This window comes from Rattus norvegicus, chromosome 11 (assembly GCF_036323735.1).
Source record: "Rattus norvegicus strain BN/NHsdMcwi chromosome 11, GRCr8, whole genome shotgun sequence".
Lineage (NCBI taxonomy): Eukaryota > Metazoa > Chordata > Mammalia > Rodentia > Muridae > Rattus > Rattus norvegicus.
Window position 1 is genome coordinate 91,923,339 of NC_086029.1, and position 13,216 is coordinate 91,936,554.

Below are 13,216 nucleotides of genomic sequence, written 5' to 3' on the forward strand. Positions count from 1 at the left end.
GGAAGGGGATGGTGTGTGTGTGTTTGGAAGGGGATGGTGTGTGTGTGTGGAAGGGGATGTTGTGTGTGTGTTTGGAAGGGGATGTTGTGTGTGTGTGGAAGGGGATGGTGTGTGTGTGGAAGGGGATGGTGTGTGTGTGTGGAAGGGGATGGTGTGTGTGTAGAAGGGGATGGTGTGTGTGTGGAAGGGGATGGTGTGTGTGTGTGGAAGGGGATGGTCTGTGTGTGGAAGGGGATGGTGTGTGTGTGTGGAAGGGGATGGTGTGTGTGTGTGGAAGGGGACGGTGTGTGTGTGTAGAAGGGGATGGTGTGTGTGTGGAAGGGGATGGTGTGTGTGTGGAAGGGGATGGTGTGTGTGTGTGGAAGGGGATGGTGTGTGTGTGTTTGGAAGGGGATGGTGTGTGTATGGAAGGGGATGGTGTGTGTGTGTGGAAGGGGATGGTGTGTGTGTGTTGGAAGGGGATGGTGTGTGTGTGGAAGGGGATGGTGTGTGTGTAGAAGGGGATGGTGTGTGTGTGTGGAAGGGGATGGTGTGTGTGTGGAAGGGGATGGTGTGTGTGTGTGGAAGGGGATGGTGTGTGTGTAGAAGGGGATGGTGTGTGTGTGTAGAAGGGGATGGTGTGTGTGTGTGTGTGGAAGGGGATGGTGTGTGTGTGGAAGGGGATGGTGTGTGTGTGGAAGGGGATGGTGTGTGTGTGTAGAAGGGGATGGTGTGTGTGTGTGGAAGGGGATGGTGTGTGTGTAGAAGGGGATGGTGTGTGTGTGGAAGGGGATGGTGTGTGTGTGTGGAAGGGGATGGTCTGTGTGTGGAAGGGGATGGTGTGTGTGTGTGGAAGGGTTGGTGTGTGTGTGTGGAAGGGGACGGTGTGTGTGTGTAGAAGGGGATGGTGTGTGTGTGGAAGGGGATGGTGTGTGTGTGGAAGGGGATGGTGTGTGTGTGTGGAAGGGGATGGTGTGTGTGTGTTTGGAAGGGGATGGTGTGTGTATGGAAGGGGATGGTGTGTGTGTGTGGAAGGGGATGGTGTGTGTGTGTGGAAGGGGATGGTGTGTGTGTGGAAGGGGATGGTGTGTGTGTAGAAGGGGATGGTGTGTGTGTGTGGAAGGGGATGGTGTGTGTGTGGAAGGGGATGGTGTGTGTGTGTGGAAGGGGATGGTGTGTGTGTAGAAGGGGATGGTGTGTGTGTGTAGAAGGGGATGGTGTGTGTGTGTGTGTGGAAGGGGATGGTGTGTGTGTGGAAGGGGATGGTGTGTGTGTGGAAGGGGATGGTGTGTGTGTGTAGAAGGGGATGGTGTGTGTGTGTGGAAGGGGATGGTGTGTGTGTGTAGAAGGGGATGGTGTGTGTGTGGAAGGGGATGGTGTGTGTGTGTGGAAGGGGATGGTGTGTGTGTGGAAGGGGATGGTGTCTGTGTATTGACCTAACATAGCACCAGATGCATTCTTCTTCCCCACTGTTACACTCATTTTCAAAAAGAAAAAAAAAGAATTCAAGAAATGAGAAAATTGTCTAAAAAAGAATCAATGAGTGGCAGAACCAGGAGCCGGCTTCCTTGTCTTCTGGTTTGCGCTGAGCTTTGTTCTAACCTGCTCTGTGTTCCTGAGCCCTCTTTGGAGTCTGTGCTTCTGAGGTGTGTGGAGCAATCGAGCCGTGGAGGCATTGCTTTGTTTTCTGTTTTGTGTTGTTTGAGACAGAGCCTTGCTACAAACAGCTCAGACCTAGCCTCATGCTCACCCTCCTGCCTTAGCCTTCGGATTCTGGGGTTCTAGGCATGTGCGCTACCACAAACGGCTCCTACAGGCATTCTTAAGCAGTCGCCTGTGGTTCCCGTTTTTCTCTTCACCCTATTCACTAAGTACCTGGTTTCATTTTCCTCATCCATTCCATAGAGACAGCAACATGGTTGCCTGTCACTTGGTTATGGGGGCCCGTTCTGAGAGCTCAGATCTTAGATGGTTTTGTCATTGTAAAGACATTGCAGACACACATACACAAAGCTGAATAGTACAGCTAATTACTTAAGCAGCCTCTGCAGTAACACAATCATTAATGATATCTGCTGACAGAGAATTATGTACTGTACATGATTCCATGCCCCATGCTTTCCTGTGCTAACAGAGTAACAGGTCGTTTGTTTTACACAACCTTTAACACAGGTAAGTATGGAACTTAGTGAGCTAGTGCAATATGGATGCTAGACTCTTACCAGGCCACGGGAATTTTCGGAGGTATGTTGAGTCTATTGTAGCATGAACACGACAGTTCTTAACGTACATGCTCGTGTAAGGACTAGACTAGGCCATGCGTTAAAACACATGACACGGTGTGAAATGAGTGTCCGTTAAGAGAAGCAGAGGTAACTGTTCGATCCCCTAGCGTGTGTTAAAAGACAATGTCAACAGACATTCTTGCTTTTGAGTAAATAATCATCAGGGACTGGATCATAAAGAAAGAGGTCACAGAACAAGGTTCATGAGTAGGCAATAGAACACACTGAAGGATTTTATTAGCAGGAGAGATGTGTTGTGGCTGGCCATGGGGAGGAACAGACTAGGGGAGAGAGAGAGCAAAATTCAATGCAGGGAGACCAGCAGAAAGAGAGGAGTGGCCTGGGTCAGGGGGAGGACTGTGAGATAGAGAGAAGGGAGCACGGGATGGACACCACAGCTCAGGACTGCTGCTGGGTTAGACAGGAGGGAAGTGGAAATCTTCCACTAGGCCTCAGCCTTGGCCCAAGTAGTGACTCTTCTGGGTGACTGCAGTACAGAGGAGAAGAGGCCTGAGGATACTGGTGGGTGCTGGTCTAAGGTAATTTGGGGCATATAGGAGTCTCAGAGGGTGATTAGAGGGTCGTACCCAAGTGTAGGATGTGAAGATGTCTGAATTCTCAGATCCAGATTGAGGATAGGGCTCAGCGTTAGGGACTCACAGAAGCTGTGAAGGAATGAATTTCCATAGGACCGGAAGTGGGCTAAGGACAAGCATCAGTGTTCAGAGATGGCAGAAGAAGACGGAGACAGAGCAGGAGCACTCAGGAAGACATAAGAGTTCAAGGCCAGGGCTTCCTGCCAGGAACCAAGCTGTATAGAAAGAGAACAGAGCTAGGAAGGACTGGGAAGGACTGTGGGTTTGCAATTTGTGACTGTAAGAAGATGTGGAAAATGAATCCAGGCTGCCTGCAGGCTAAGGAGGATGCCCAGCCTTCTTAGAAGAGAATCACTAGTAATATTTCCAGAGAAGCAGACATGCTACTCCCTAGCCATGTAAATGATCATCAGGGACTAGATCACTGTCCTCACACCACCGCCCTTTCTTATGGAGCTAGAATTTCAGTGCTTTAATATAGTCCATCCTACCGGGCTGGCCTGCACCAGTTGTGACTACACACTGCTGCAGACAGTCAATCCTACACGTGTCTCCCTTCTGGGACCTCCTTACCTCATTGTCAGTGCACTTGCATCCCCAATCCCCTCGAATGGCCTTGAAGTCAGCGCCGGAGTTTAGACTCTATTGTATTAAAACTCAGCAGATGGTTTCTTTACATCTCTTCCTAATGCCAAAGGTTTACCAACTTGTTCTATCTTCGACCCAGAATAACAATATGTAAATGTATGCGTTGTGCACAGGTAGGTATATGGTAAAGGAAAATCTCGTGAAACACAGCTTGCTACCGTGAAGGTGCTTCTACTTTGAACATTACTGATCTGTTTCGTTCTCTAAATGCTGGCCCTGGCCCGCTATGCTCATTTTATATAACTCGCAAAGCTGAGGGAAAGACCCTGGTCTCCTCGCCCACCCACCTTCCTTTGCCCTAGCACCTGCACCCTGAGGCTCACAGACCCTCCCCCAAAAGCCTCTTAGTGGCTCTGAGAACTGTTCTCGAACTAGAGGCCTCCAGCCTGGGGCTGACCTGAACGTCCACAGCAGCCCACAGCTCAAAGTTAGAAGCCTTGTGATAGGATCTGGGCATCGACGAGGGAGAGGAGGCTCCCCTTTCAAATCAGCTGAGTGGCTTCCTGTTCCAGTAGGATTCTAGGGACATCTAGCAGCCAGGGGTCTTTTCGTTGTTGCCTCTGGGAACCTAACACCACCATTTGTGAAAGACATTTCAGCTTCCCCAGTGTGAGTAGTATGGCTATCCTGTCACATAGGCCAGTCTGACATGCAGCCGGACAGTGGAGCAGGGCTGTCATGTGCTGGCTTCTGGGCCCTCCTCAGACCTCTCTGAAGGTAGACAGCACCATTAAGAACACAGAATCGGATTGGAGAGATGGCTCAGTGGTTAAGAGCACTGACTGTTCTTCCAGAGGTCCTGAGTTCAATTCCCAGCAACCACATGGTGGCTCACAACCATCTGTAATGAAATCTGATGCCCTCTTCTGGTGTGTCTGAAGACAGCTACAGTGTACTTATATACATAAAGTAAATAAATAAAATCTAAAAAACAAAAACAAAAAACAAAAAAACCACAGAATCATTGCTGTCTTTCAGCAGAGACCATGTTGGGATTCTCTCTCTTTTTTTTTTCCTGGCAACTCATTTACAATGGCTTTTACGCTTTCCCTTAGGAATTGACAGCGTTTTGGGATTGGCCTGGACTACAGCAGGAACATGTTACCTGAGGAGTAGCACAAGTCTTTCACTAGCTGCCGAGAGGAGTCCACAGCTGTCATCCACCCTCAAGTGCCCTACAAGTCCCAAAGGCATCACTCACTGCACATCTGTAATGAGCCAGGCCCTGAGCCGGGCCTCGGCTTCTTGCTGGTGACCGGAACTCCATCCGTGGGTCTTGAAGCGATCACACTCGGCTGAAAGATGAGTGACGGGCAATGGGTCTGTCTCTCATCAGAAGAATTTGATCAACTTCAGAAATACTCTGAATGTAAGTGCGGGCATTCACAGACACAAGGGAGGGTTTCGTCTCTGCTAGGGACTTGATTCCTGGAGGGCGGAGCTATCGGCAAGCCATGGAGAGGGAGGCCTGATGGATATGCTTGCTTTATAAACACGGAATTAGTGTTTGCATCTATATAACGATGCAGTCACTCCTGTGCTCAGCACAGAATTGTGGGAGTACACACTGGAGAGGAAAGGCTTATTATAGAAGCACTGGTGGGCTCAGCGAGCGCTTCAGCACCCACGGTGTGTTTGGCTGAATTCTGCCCTTCTTCCCAGGCCTGTATTCACACCTGACCATATCCTGAGCGTATTTTCAGCTGGTTGCTCCTTTAAACATAACTTTACAACAGGTGCGTGTTGAACATGTTCCACCACCACCGACTTCAACCCGCTCGTGTGTTTTGAAATCAGAACTGGACTCTTAGCTTATGCCTCCTTTCGGATTTTGTCCTGAGAAGGCCTGGGCTCTTAGTTTCCTTTCTGTTGTGCCCAGACACGCTGTCAGCATCAAGTGACATTATTCACTACTAGGAGCGTGAGATGTGACTCCCACAGACACCCTGAGTGGTGATAGGATGTGCTTGGCTGAGGCAGAGCCTCATCTGCATAAGTCAGGGACCCACGCCAAGTCTTCCCTCTGCCTCTTGTCTCTGTGATGTCACGACTCTTACAGACCCTAAGCACCACATCCCGGTTTGTAGAGAGGAGTGGAGCAGGGGCTGGGGGATGACTTAGTCTGTCAGGTGTTGCTGGCTGCCCAGCAAGAGGACTTTGGATCCCTAGCATCTTGAGAAAAAGAAAGGAGAGGAAATTCAGGTGCTGGGGCAGGTGCCTGTCATTCCAGCACTGGAAAGAGAGAGAAAGGAAGATTCTGGAACCTGCTGGCCAATCAGTGTAGACAAATCAGCAAGCTCCAGGTTCAGTGACAGACTCAGATTTAAAAGAAAACAAATATAGGGAGTGACTGAAGAAGGCATATGATCTACACACACACACACACACACACACACACACATATAGGGACACACATGCACGCACATGCACACACACATGGACAGGGACACACACATGGACATACCCACAAAAAGTAGGCACACCTCACATTCTTATTCAAGCCTACTGACCTGTTAGTCCATGTATCCCCAAGATGAACCCCGTAGTGGTCAGTTTGGGTGCTGGTATTATGGGGTCCCTGCTCTTCTCTAACGTCCATAGCTTTACAGAAACTATGCAGTGCTGACTGGGAACAAGGGTAAATTCAGTTTAACTAAATCTGCTCTCCAAGAGGAGAAAAGAATCAAACAGGTAAGGACTGTCCCATGTGGTGAAGAATCCTGTTCAGGGGTCACATCTGTACTCGAGAGACAAGCAGAACGTAGCTCAGAGACAGTGGAAGCTCAAAGTGCTCTGGTACCGACGATGGCTTGCAGTGCATATAAAGGCACAGGGAGCTACAAGAAGAAATCGGAATGGTAGACAGTTGTACCACAGAGTGGGTGACTGAACAACAGAAACTGATTCTCTCTAAGCTGTGGAGGCCCTGAGTCCAAAATTAAGGCATTGGCAAGTTGGTTCTTTTGTGGGATTAAAGGAATGGCCTCTCCTGGGCTGTGCCCATGGCTTATTGACAACCATGTTCTTCCTAGTCTCCTCCCATGGTATTCTCTCTCTCTTTCTCTCTCTCTCTCTCTCTCTCTCTCTCTCTCTCCCTCTCCCTCTCCCTCTCCCTCTCCCTCTCCCTCTCCCTCTCCCTCTCCCTCTCTCTCTCTCTCTCTCTCTCTCTCTCTCTCTCTCTCTCTCTCTCTTTCTCTCCCAATTTCCCCCTTTTATAAGGATACAGCATAGGGAATTGGATACATCCACTCCAGCATGACCTCATCTTAACTGCTTAGGGCTATGTCACCCTACATCAGGTCCCATGTTAAGACACTAAGGCATGGGCTTTTCGAGTGTGAGCAGGGGCCAAACTGAAGGCACAGGAGAGGATCTACTTGAGTGACCTCTGAGTAAGGCCCAGAGGGTCCAGAGCGATGAGGCGAGTGGAGAGGTAGGCAGAGGTGTGGACTGGCTGGGAGGAGCAGAAGGATGAAGCAGGATGTAGGGATGGGCTACCATCAAGCCTTTCGTGTCAATGTGTGGGCCATAGAGCAAGTTGGGGTGCTACAGAGTCTTGAGTCTGGAGGCTGTCTATAGAGTGGCTTGCATCAGGTAGCCGCTAGGCCAGGAGTCAGTCAGTCAGTGGTGGGGATGAAATCTAGCCTCAGGCGAGGAATAAGATTAGAGGGGAGAATTAAAGCTGGTTTGAAGGAAGCTGTGATGGAAATGCTATCTATCCACACATGTAGAGCGATGGGGGCACCTCAGAGACTGAGCTCTGAGTGGGGCAAACAGGAGATCCCAGGGTTGGTGGGAACAGTTGGGGATGCTGAGGAGAAAGGTGGCAATGGCCCACCCACTTACACATCCAACAAAGAGGAAGAGGCAGCTCCTGTCCTCACCTAGTAAGACATGGGACTCAAACCATCACATCTTCGTGCGGTGGGTCTTAAGAAGACCGGAACTGGTCTTGCAAGGCTCAGCCCCGCCCTGCAGGGATGCTTTTGTGTAATTCTTCCACTCAGACATGGGCTGGGAGCCTTGTAGAATGTGGGAGGAGTTGGAGAAAAGAACTAGAAGGCCAGCCAGGACCCCTTGTCAAGATGCTTCTGAGAGATGTGCGGTGCATAGAGGTACGAGTGGGAGCTCGGGTTAGGCTGCAGCTCTGCCTTGGGAATCTGTAGTAACAGCAGCTGGGGAGGCGGGAATGAAGGAATAAAAGCTCTTTAGAGATTAGAGTTAGGAGAGAGAAGAAGACAGAAGTTTAGGGTCTGCCATCAGCTAGGGATTCCAGACGGAAAAAGAGTCACAAGACAGAAGAGCGAGAAAAACAACCAGGTTAAAAAAGAGCCCAGGAAGCCGGGTGGTGGTGGTGCATGCCTTTAATTCCAGCAATCAGGAGGCAGAGGCAGGGGATTTCTGTGAGTTAGAAGCCAGCCTGGTCTACAAAGTGAGTTCCGGGACAGCCAGAGCTACCCAGAGAAACCTTGTCTCAAAACAAACAAACAAACAAACATCCAGGATGTGTGGGGACGCTGGATGGGTGTTCTGATCATGTTGTAACAGGAAAGGGGGAAAAAGATGAAATTCTTAGAAAAATGATTAATCCTTAGAGAAAACCTTGAAAAAGTCACTTCACCAGTTTTAGATGTATTCTGTTGTTCAGTCAGATCGTATTGCCATAGCAACCACTCCCTCATACCCACATAAACAGGAGCCTTACAATAGCAGAATGATGAAGGACACAGCCCAGGAACTGAGCTCTTTCATGGGTGGGGCTAGGGAAGAGGTGTTCTCCACTTGTGTTACGTAAACTCACACCTTCTCCGGAGGCCTTCTGGTAGGAGACGCCATCTGAAAGCTGTTCCTGGAAGCATGAAGTCAGCCCCACAGGGACACACATCTGTGCTAGAGAGTACGTTTGCTGTGAGGCAACTGTAAAGGGCTTTTATCAAGAAGCTACTGTGCTGTTAAGAAATTTTTATTACAAAATAAAAGCCAACTGTAGCCCTGACTCTCAGGAAGTGGCTACAGGAAGATGGCAAGATGAACGCCAGTCTTGGTGACATAGCTGAGTTCAGGCCAGCCTGAACTCTGCATAGCTCTGTCTTGATGTCGCAAACAAGCCAATAAATGGAAGGCAAGTTCCTTCTGTTTCAGCCTGACTTCAAGAAATTAGGTGTCTACTAGAGATAATCAATCCAATACATAAATGGATGGATGATAGATAGATAGATAGATAGATAGATAGATAGATAGATAGAGATTGATATGAATTAAATTAGAGAAAATTTGATATGAATTAAATTGAAAACAGTGAACCAATGTGTTGTGTTCTTAGGAATTGAGTTTTGTTAGAATTAGGTGGAAGCGAAGTGTTTAACTTCAAGCAGATACAGTCCGAAACCTTTCAGCGTTGCTTGTGGAGTCAGAGAACCTGTGCAGGCTTGAGTTATAGAACAGTGTGGGATCTAAGTAAGCATCAGGGATACCCCAATGTTAGTAATGCTAGCCACGGGGGCGGGGGGCGTGACATCATCAAATGCTCACACAGTCTGGCCCTGTAGAGGGTAGAGTCCACTTGCTTCCGACTTAGAAGGGAGGAGCCGGATGTCTTCTCATCCACATCTCTTTGAGCTCAGCTGGCCTCTTTTTCCTCTGTGATGATTAGGAATCTGCCTACACAGTCTCAGAAAATGTGAGGCTATGGAGGAATGTCTTTGGAATAATGGTGCTAAGAGTTTAGTAGCTCTTAAATCTAGACAGTTGTTCAAATGCAGATTCTGACCCAGCAGGCTGGTGTCGCACCACACCTGCGTTCCTCACAAGCTTGCAGATGATGCTGACGGTCCGGGGACCACACTTTGGGTTGCAAGAAGGTAGATAGAGGTTGACTGCTCCATCTCTCCACCTTCCCTTGTCTGTGAGTCCAAGCTACTTAGAGAAAAAGTGGGAATGTTGTTAGCAGTGCAAACACAAGAGTGAGTTACGTCGATCGTTCAGACCAGTCATAATGCAAACAGGAAGCTTGGCATCCTCCAACAGTTTTCTCTCAGCAGTTAAAATTCTCTGTGCTTCTCTGTAAACTCTCTAACTCTTGTGTTCTGTGCTGCTCTGTGACTGAGCCATCACTTCCACAGGCTCTGGAAGTGTTAGACCTGAACTGCTTCAGCCAGCCTCTGTCTTGGCTGCGCATCCAAATCTTGAGGAAGGCCCTGAATATTGCCGGGTCTCTGCCTAGGCTAAAGGCTACTTAATCACAATCTGTACATGTGGGACTCAGTCATTGGTATTTTCTAAAGTCTTCCATATGATTTAGTGTGCAACCAAGGTTGAGAAGCACTGGTTTATCATCTACCCCCTCCCCGCATATAGGACACACGGGACAGGCATGGCCTCTCCTACTGATCTCTTTTCTAGTTATCATTCCTTCAGTAAGCCTTTATGGGACCTCTGCTTTCTTCTGGGCTATGGGCTGCATGCTGGGAACAAATTGCGAATGGATAAGGAGGCACAGTAGAGAGAATGCGTGTGGAAAAGTGAGTCAGTGGCTGCCACCAGGCTTCCCCACATCTCTCCCATCCTGCTCTGTGGTCTGATTCCTCCTTACTGAAGTGACTACACGGGCTCCTGGCACTGGAATTACTATGGTAACATCTTCCCTCTTCCAACCCCTGCAGAAAGCCCTGCTTTGGTTGTTCTTGGCTTCTCGGAAGAATTGCAAGGATTATTTGTACCTCCCAGCCTTCTCTTGGTGTCCCCTATTCCACCACTCCTCAATCAGGAATTACCTACAGTCATTTTCGGTATTTAAAATATATCCTCCTGGCCTCCACCTCATAGCCTTTTCTGAGTTGTGAGGGGTGAGCCTGAACTGTTAGCCCATCAACTGGGCATTCCTGGAGGTTGGTTCACCCAAAGTGAGGGCATCCAACATGTTGGTAACTGGTGTCATCGTGGACCTTGGTCCAGATCTATAGAGTGAGAACCTCAACTTCCCCCCAGATCCCAGGCAATTCCTCTGCTCACTACAATTCAAGAAACTGCTAGGAAACCTTGAGGAATGGAGAGTTTGGCACCTTTGAATTTCACTTCTGTACATGGGTTTTCAGATTCGCCTTTGAAATGTTGACTTATGGTCAATTCCAGGCGTAACCTTAGTGTTCACAGCCAGAAGACAGCCTATAAACTTCAGGGTCTGGTCCAGGTAGCGAGGTTGATTTTCTGCTGTCAACACAAGGTTCTGGTTGGTCAGCTTGCTCTCACAGACCATCCCTGCCCCACAGCTACATGGCCAATTCTCCGGGAACAGAGGCTATTTCTTTTCTTTTAAATAGTCTTTAACTTTTCTTAAATGCCAGGAATAGATGTTTAGTTTAGGTCCCAGGTTTCCTGGCTCACAAAACCTAAGAGATAGTCATGGTTTGAAATTTTTCTTAAAGCAGTTGTAACATCTACACACCTGCGCTGGAGTGGATCTGTCTGCCCATGGCCCAGGCAGTCTAAGTTCATAGCTGCTGAATAATTTGACTTGCTGGGTGGAGTTCTATGGTACTGGCTCCTTAAACAATGGAAGTTGTCTGCTGCATACAGAGCAACTTCAGACTTGCCACAGTTGTGAGCTTTTATTTTCAATAATTATCCAACAAGAGAAGAACATGGCCAGGAGGCAGAACAATGGCCCTCACATGGCTTACATTTTAACCGATTGGGAAGCTTTCCAATATATTATTTGCTGAGCATCCCAATGGACTAACAGATCATGAGACCAGGTTTTGGTACATACAGGAGTTGCCCAGTTGACTCTAACAGGCATCCACATTTCAAAGCCACGGTCCTCGAATTTTAAAGGGCCATAGCTCCTGACATTCATCTACTGGGTGAAGCTGACAGCCATGACATAATCACTCAGATAAGTTAAACAGAAGAAAAGAAGAGGAACACACTCATGCTGTGTGTGCCCTTGACAGAATCACTCAAGTTTAACAAACTCCTGTTTCCCCTTCTCTACCATAGGAATAATTGTTACATCAGAAACTGTAACAGTGACTAACACAGCCAACATCTACTGACCAACCCACAACCAATGGGAATTGTTGCCAGAGTGGTAGACATGGCTCTATTTACTATATTTAGAAATGCAACTTCATATCCTCTAACACTATGACACAGGGTTTGGCAAGGGAGGTCTCTGCTGAGGTTACACTCCTAGGCCCACAATAATGCCCGAAATAAGACGAGGGTTGTTTCAAGGAATTCTCTCACTGTAACCACTCCTTCCTCAAGGAAAGAGAAACCTCCTGAGAAGAAATGGCCAGAAAGTGTCAGAGGACCTCAAGAGAAAGTGATGTTCCTCTACATTCGAGAATTGGGTTGTCTGTCTTTCCAAGAAGTGTTGCAGTGGGACTATAAAAGCTGTGTCCTAGCTAATTTTATGTCAACTTGACACAAGCTAGGGTCATCTGCAAAAGCAGGAACCTCAACTGAGAAAAGTGTCTCTATCTGTGTCTCTATCTCAGATAGAGACTTGATTAATGATTGATGTAAGAGGACCCAGCATCCCTGGACCCGTGGTCCTGGGTTCTATAAGAAAGCAAACTAAGCAAGCCGCGAGGAGCAAGCCAGGAAACAGCACCCCTCAAGCCCTACAGCTTCAGTTCCTGCCTCCAGAATTCCTGGTTTGAGTTCTAGCCCTGACTTTCTTTAATGATAAGGTGTGGCTGATCAGGATACGTAAACCAAATAATGAATGAACCCTTTCCTCTCCAAGTTGCTTTTGGTCATGGTCTTTATGACAACAGTAGAAAGCTATCAAGACAACTCCCTCATAGGTCAAAGTGAAATCATTTGTGAGAAAGAAGGTTGGGGTGCGGGGGGAATTAGTTATATATAGTTTGGATTCGAGAAGTTTATTGTCATTTAATCTTAGGCTATTGATCAAGTGTCTTAGATGGCTTTCTCATTTTTTTGGTGATGATTTTTTTCAAGATGGGGTTTCTTTGTGTAGCCCTGGCTGTCCTGGAACTCGCTCTCTAGATCTGCCTGCCTCTGTCTCTTGAGTCCGGGGACTAAAGTTGTGTGCCACCATATCTGGCTTTGTTTTCCTTTTTAAGATCTTGTTAAAGGGGGTTGGGGATTTAGCTCAGCAGTAGAGTGCTTGCCTAGCAAGCGCAAGGCCCTGGGTTCAGTCCCCAGCTCCGAAAAAAAGAAAAACACAAGATCTTGTTAAAGGTGAAATTTGATAAGTAAATAAGTATGTATGCATGTATGTATGTATATGTGTAGGTACACATCACATTTAAGTACACAGCAGGTTTTGGAAATAGAACCATAACACTTCAGGGTCAAAATATTTCTGCTACGTTGAACTTGGGAATTTTTTAACATGGGAATGATATCAAAGAGTATGGATTCTATTGAAGTTAACCCTTGATTCCCAGTAGGGTGTCTACTTCTCAGATTCACATGGTTTCCAATCTGGGCACTTTAGCTGAGTTGAAAACAAGCCACTAAATCAGATCATAAAATGCAGACTTTCCCTAAAGTCACACTGCCTGTGTGACAATGAAAACATGCCTGGGCGGGGTTGTGAGGTGGGGGTGGAGGGGTGATGGCTGAGCTCTGGCCCACTTCTCAGCTCTCCTCCCTTCGGATTCAAGAGTGGGCTTTGGAAAACAGAGTCCTGGCTAGTGCTCACCACCGTTCAGAACGTCTGTAACGATTTTG

At 47.8% G+C, this 13,216-nt stretch overlaps 1 protein-coding gene across 6 annotated transcripts in view; it reads left to right on the forward strand.

The window, feature by feature from the left end:
* The window catches only part of Dgkg (diacylglycerol kinase, gamma), a 194,759-nt gene that overhangs the window by 34,382 nt on the left and 147,161 nt on the right, over positions 1-13,216 (forward strand). For 5 of the 6 annotated variants that reach the window (XR_005490982.2, XM_063270312.1, XM_006248538.5 and 2 more), the window contains exon 2: positions 4,564-4,877. Coding sequence is in view for 4 of the 6 variants with exons in the window: in XM_063270312.1 (XP_063126382.1) it covers positions 4,811-4,877 (67 nt within the window). In the remaining 2 variants the exon portion in view is untranslated. Of the gene's footprint in view, positions 1-4,563; positions 4,878-13,216 lie in introns of those variants that run through there. The other variant, XM_039088043.2, reaches the window with a different exon arrangement.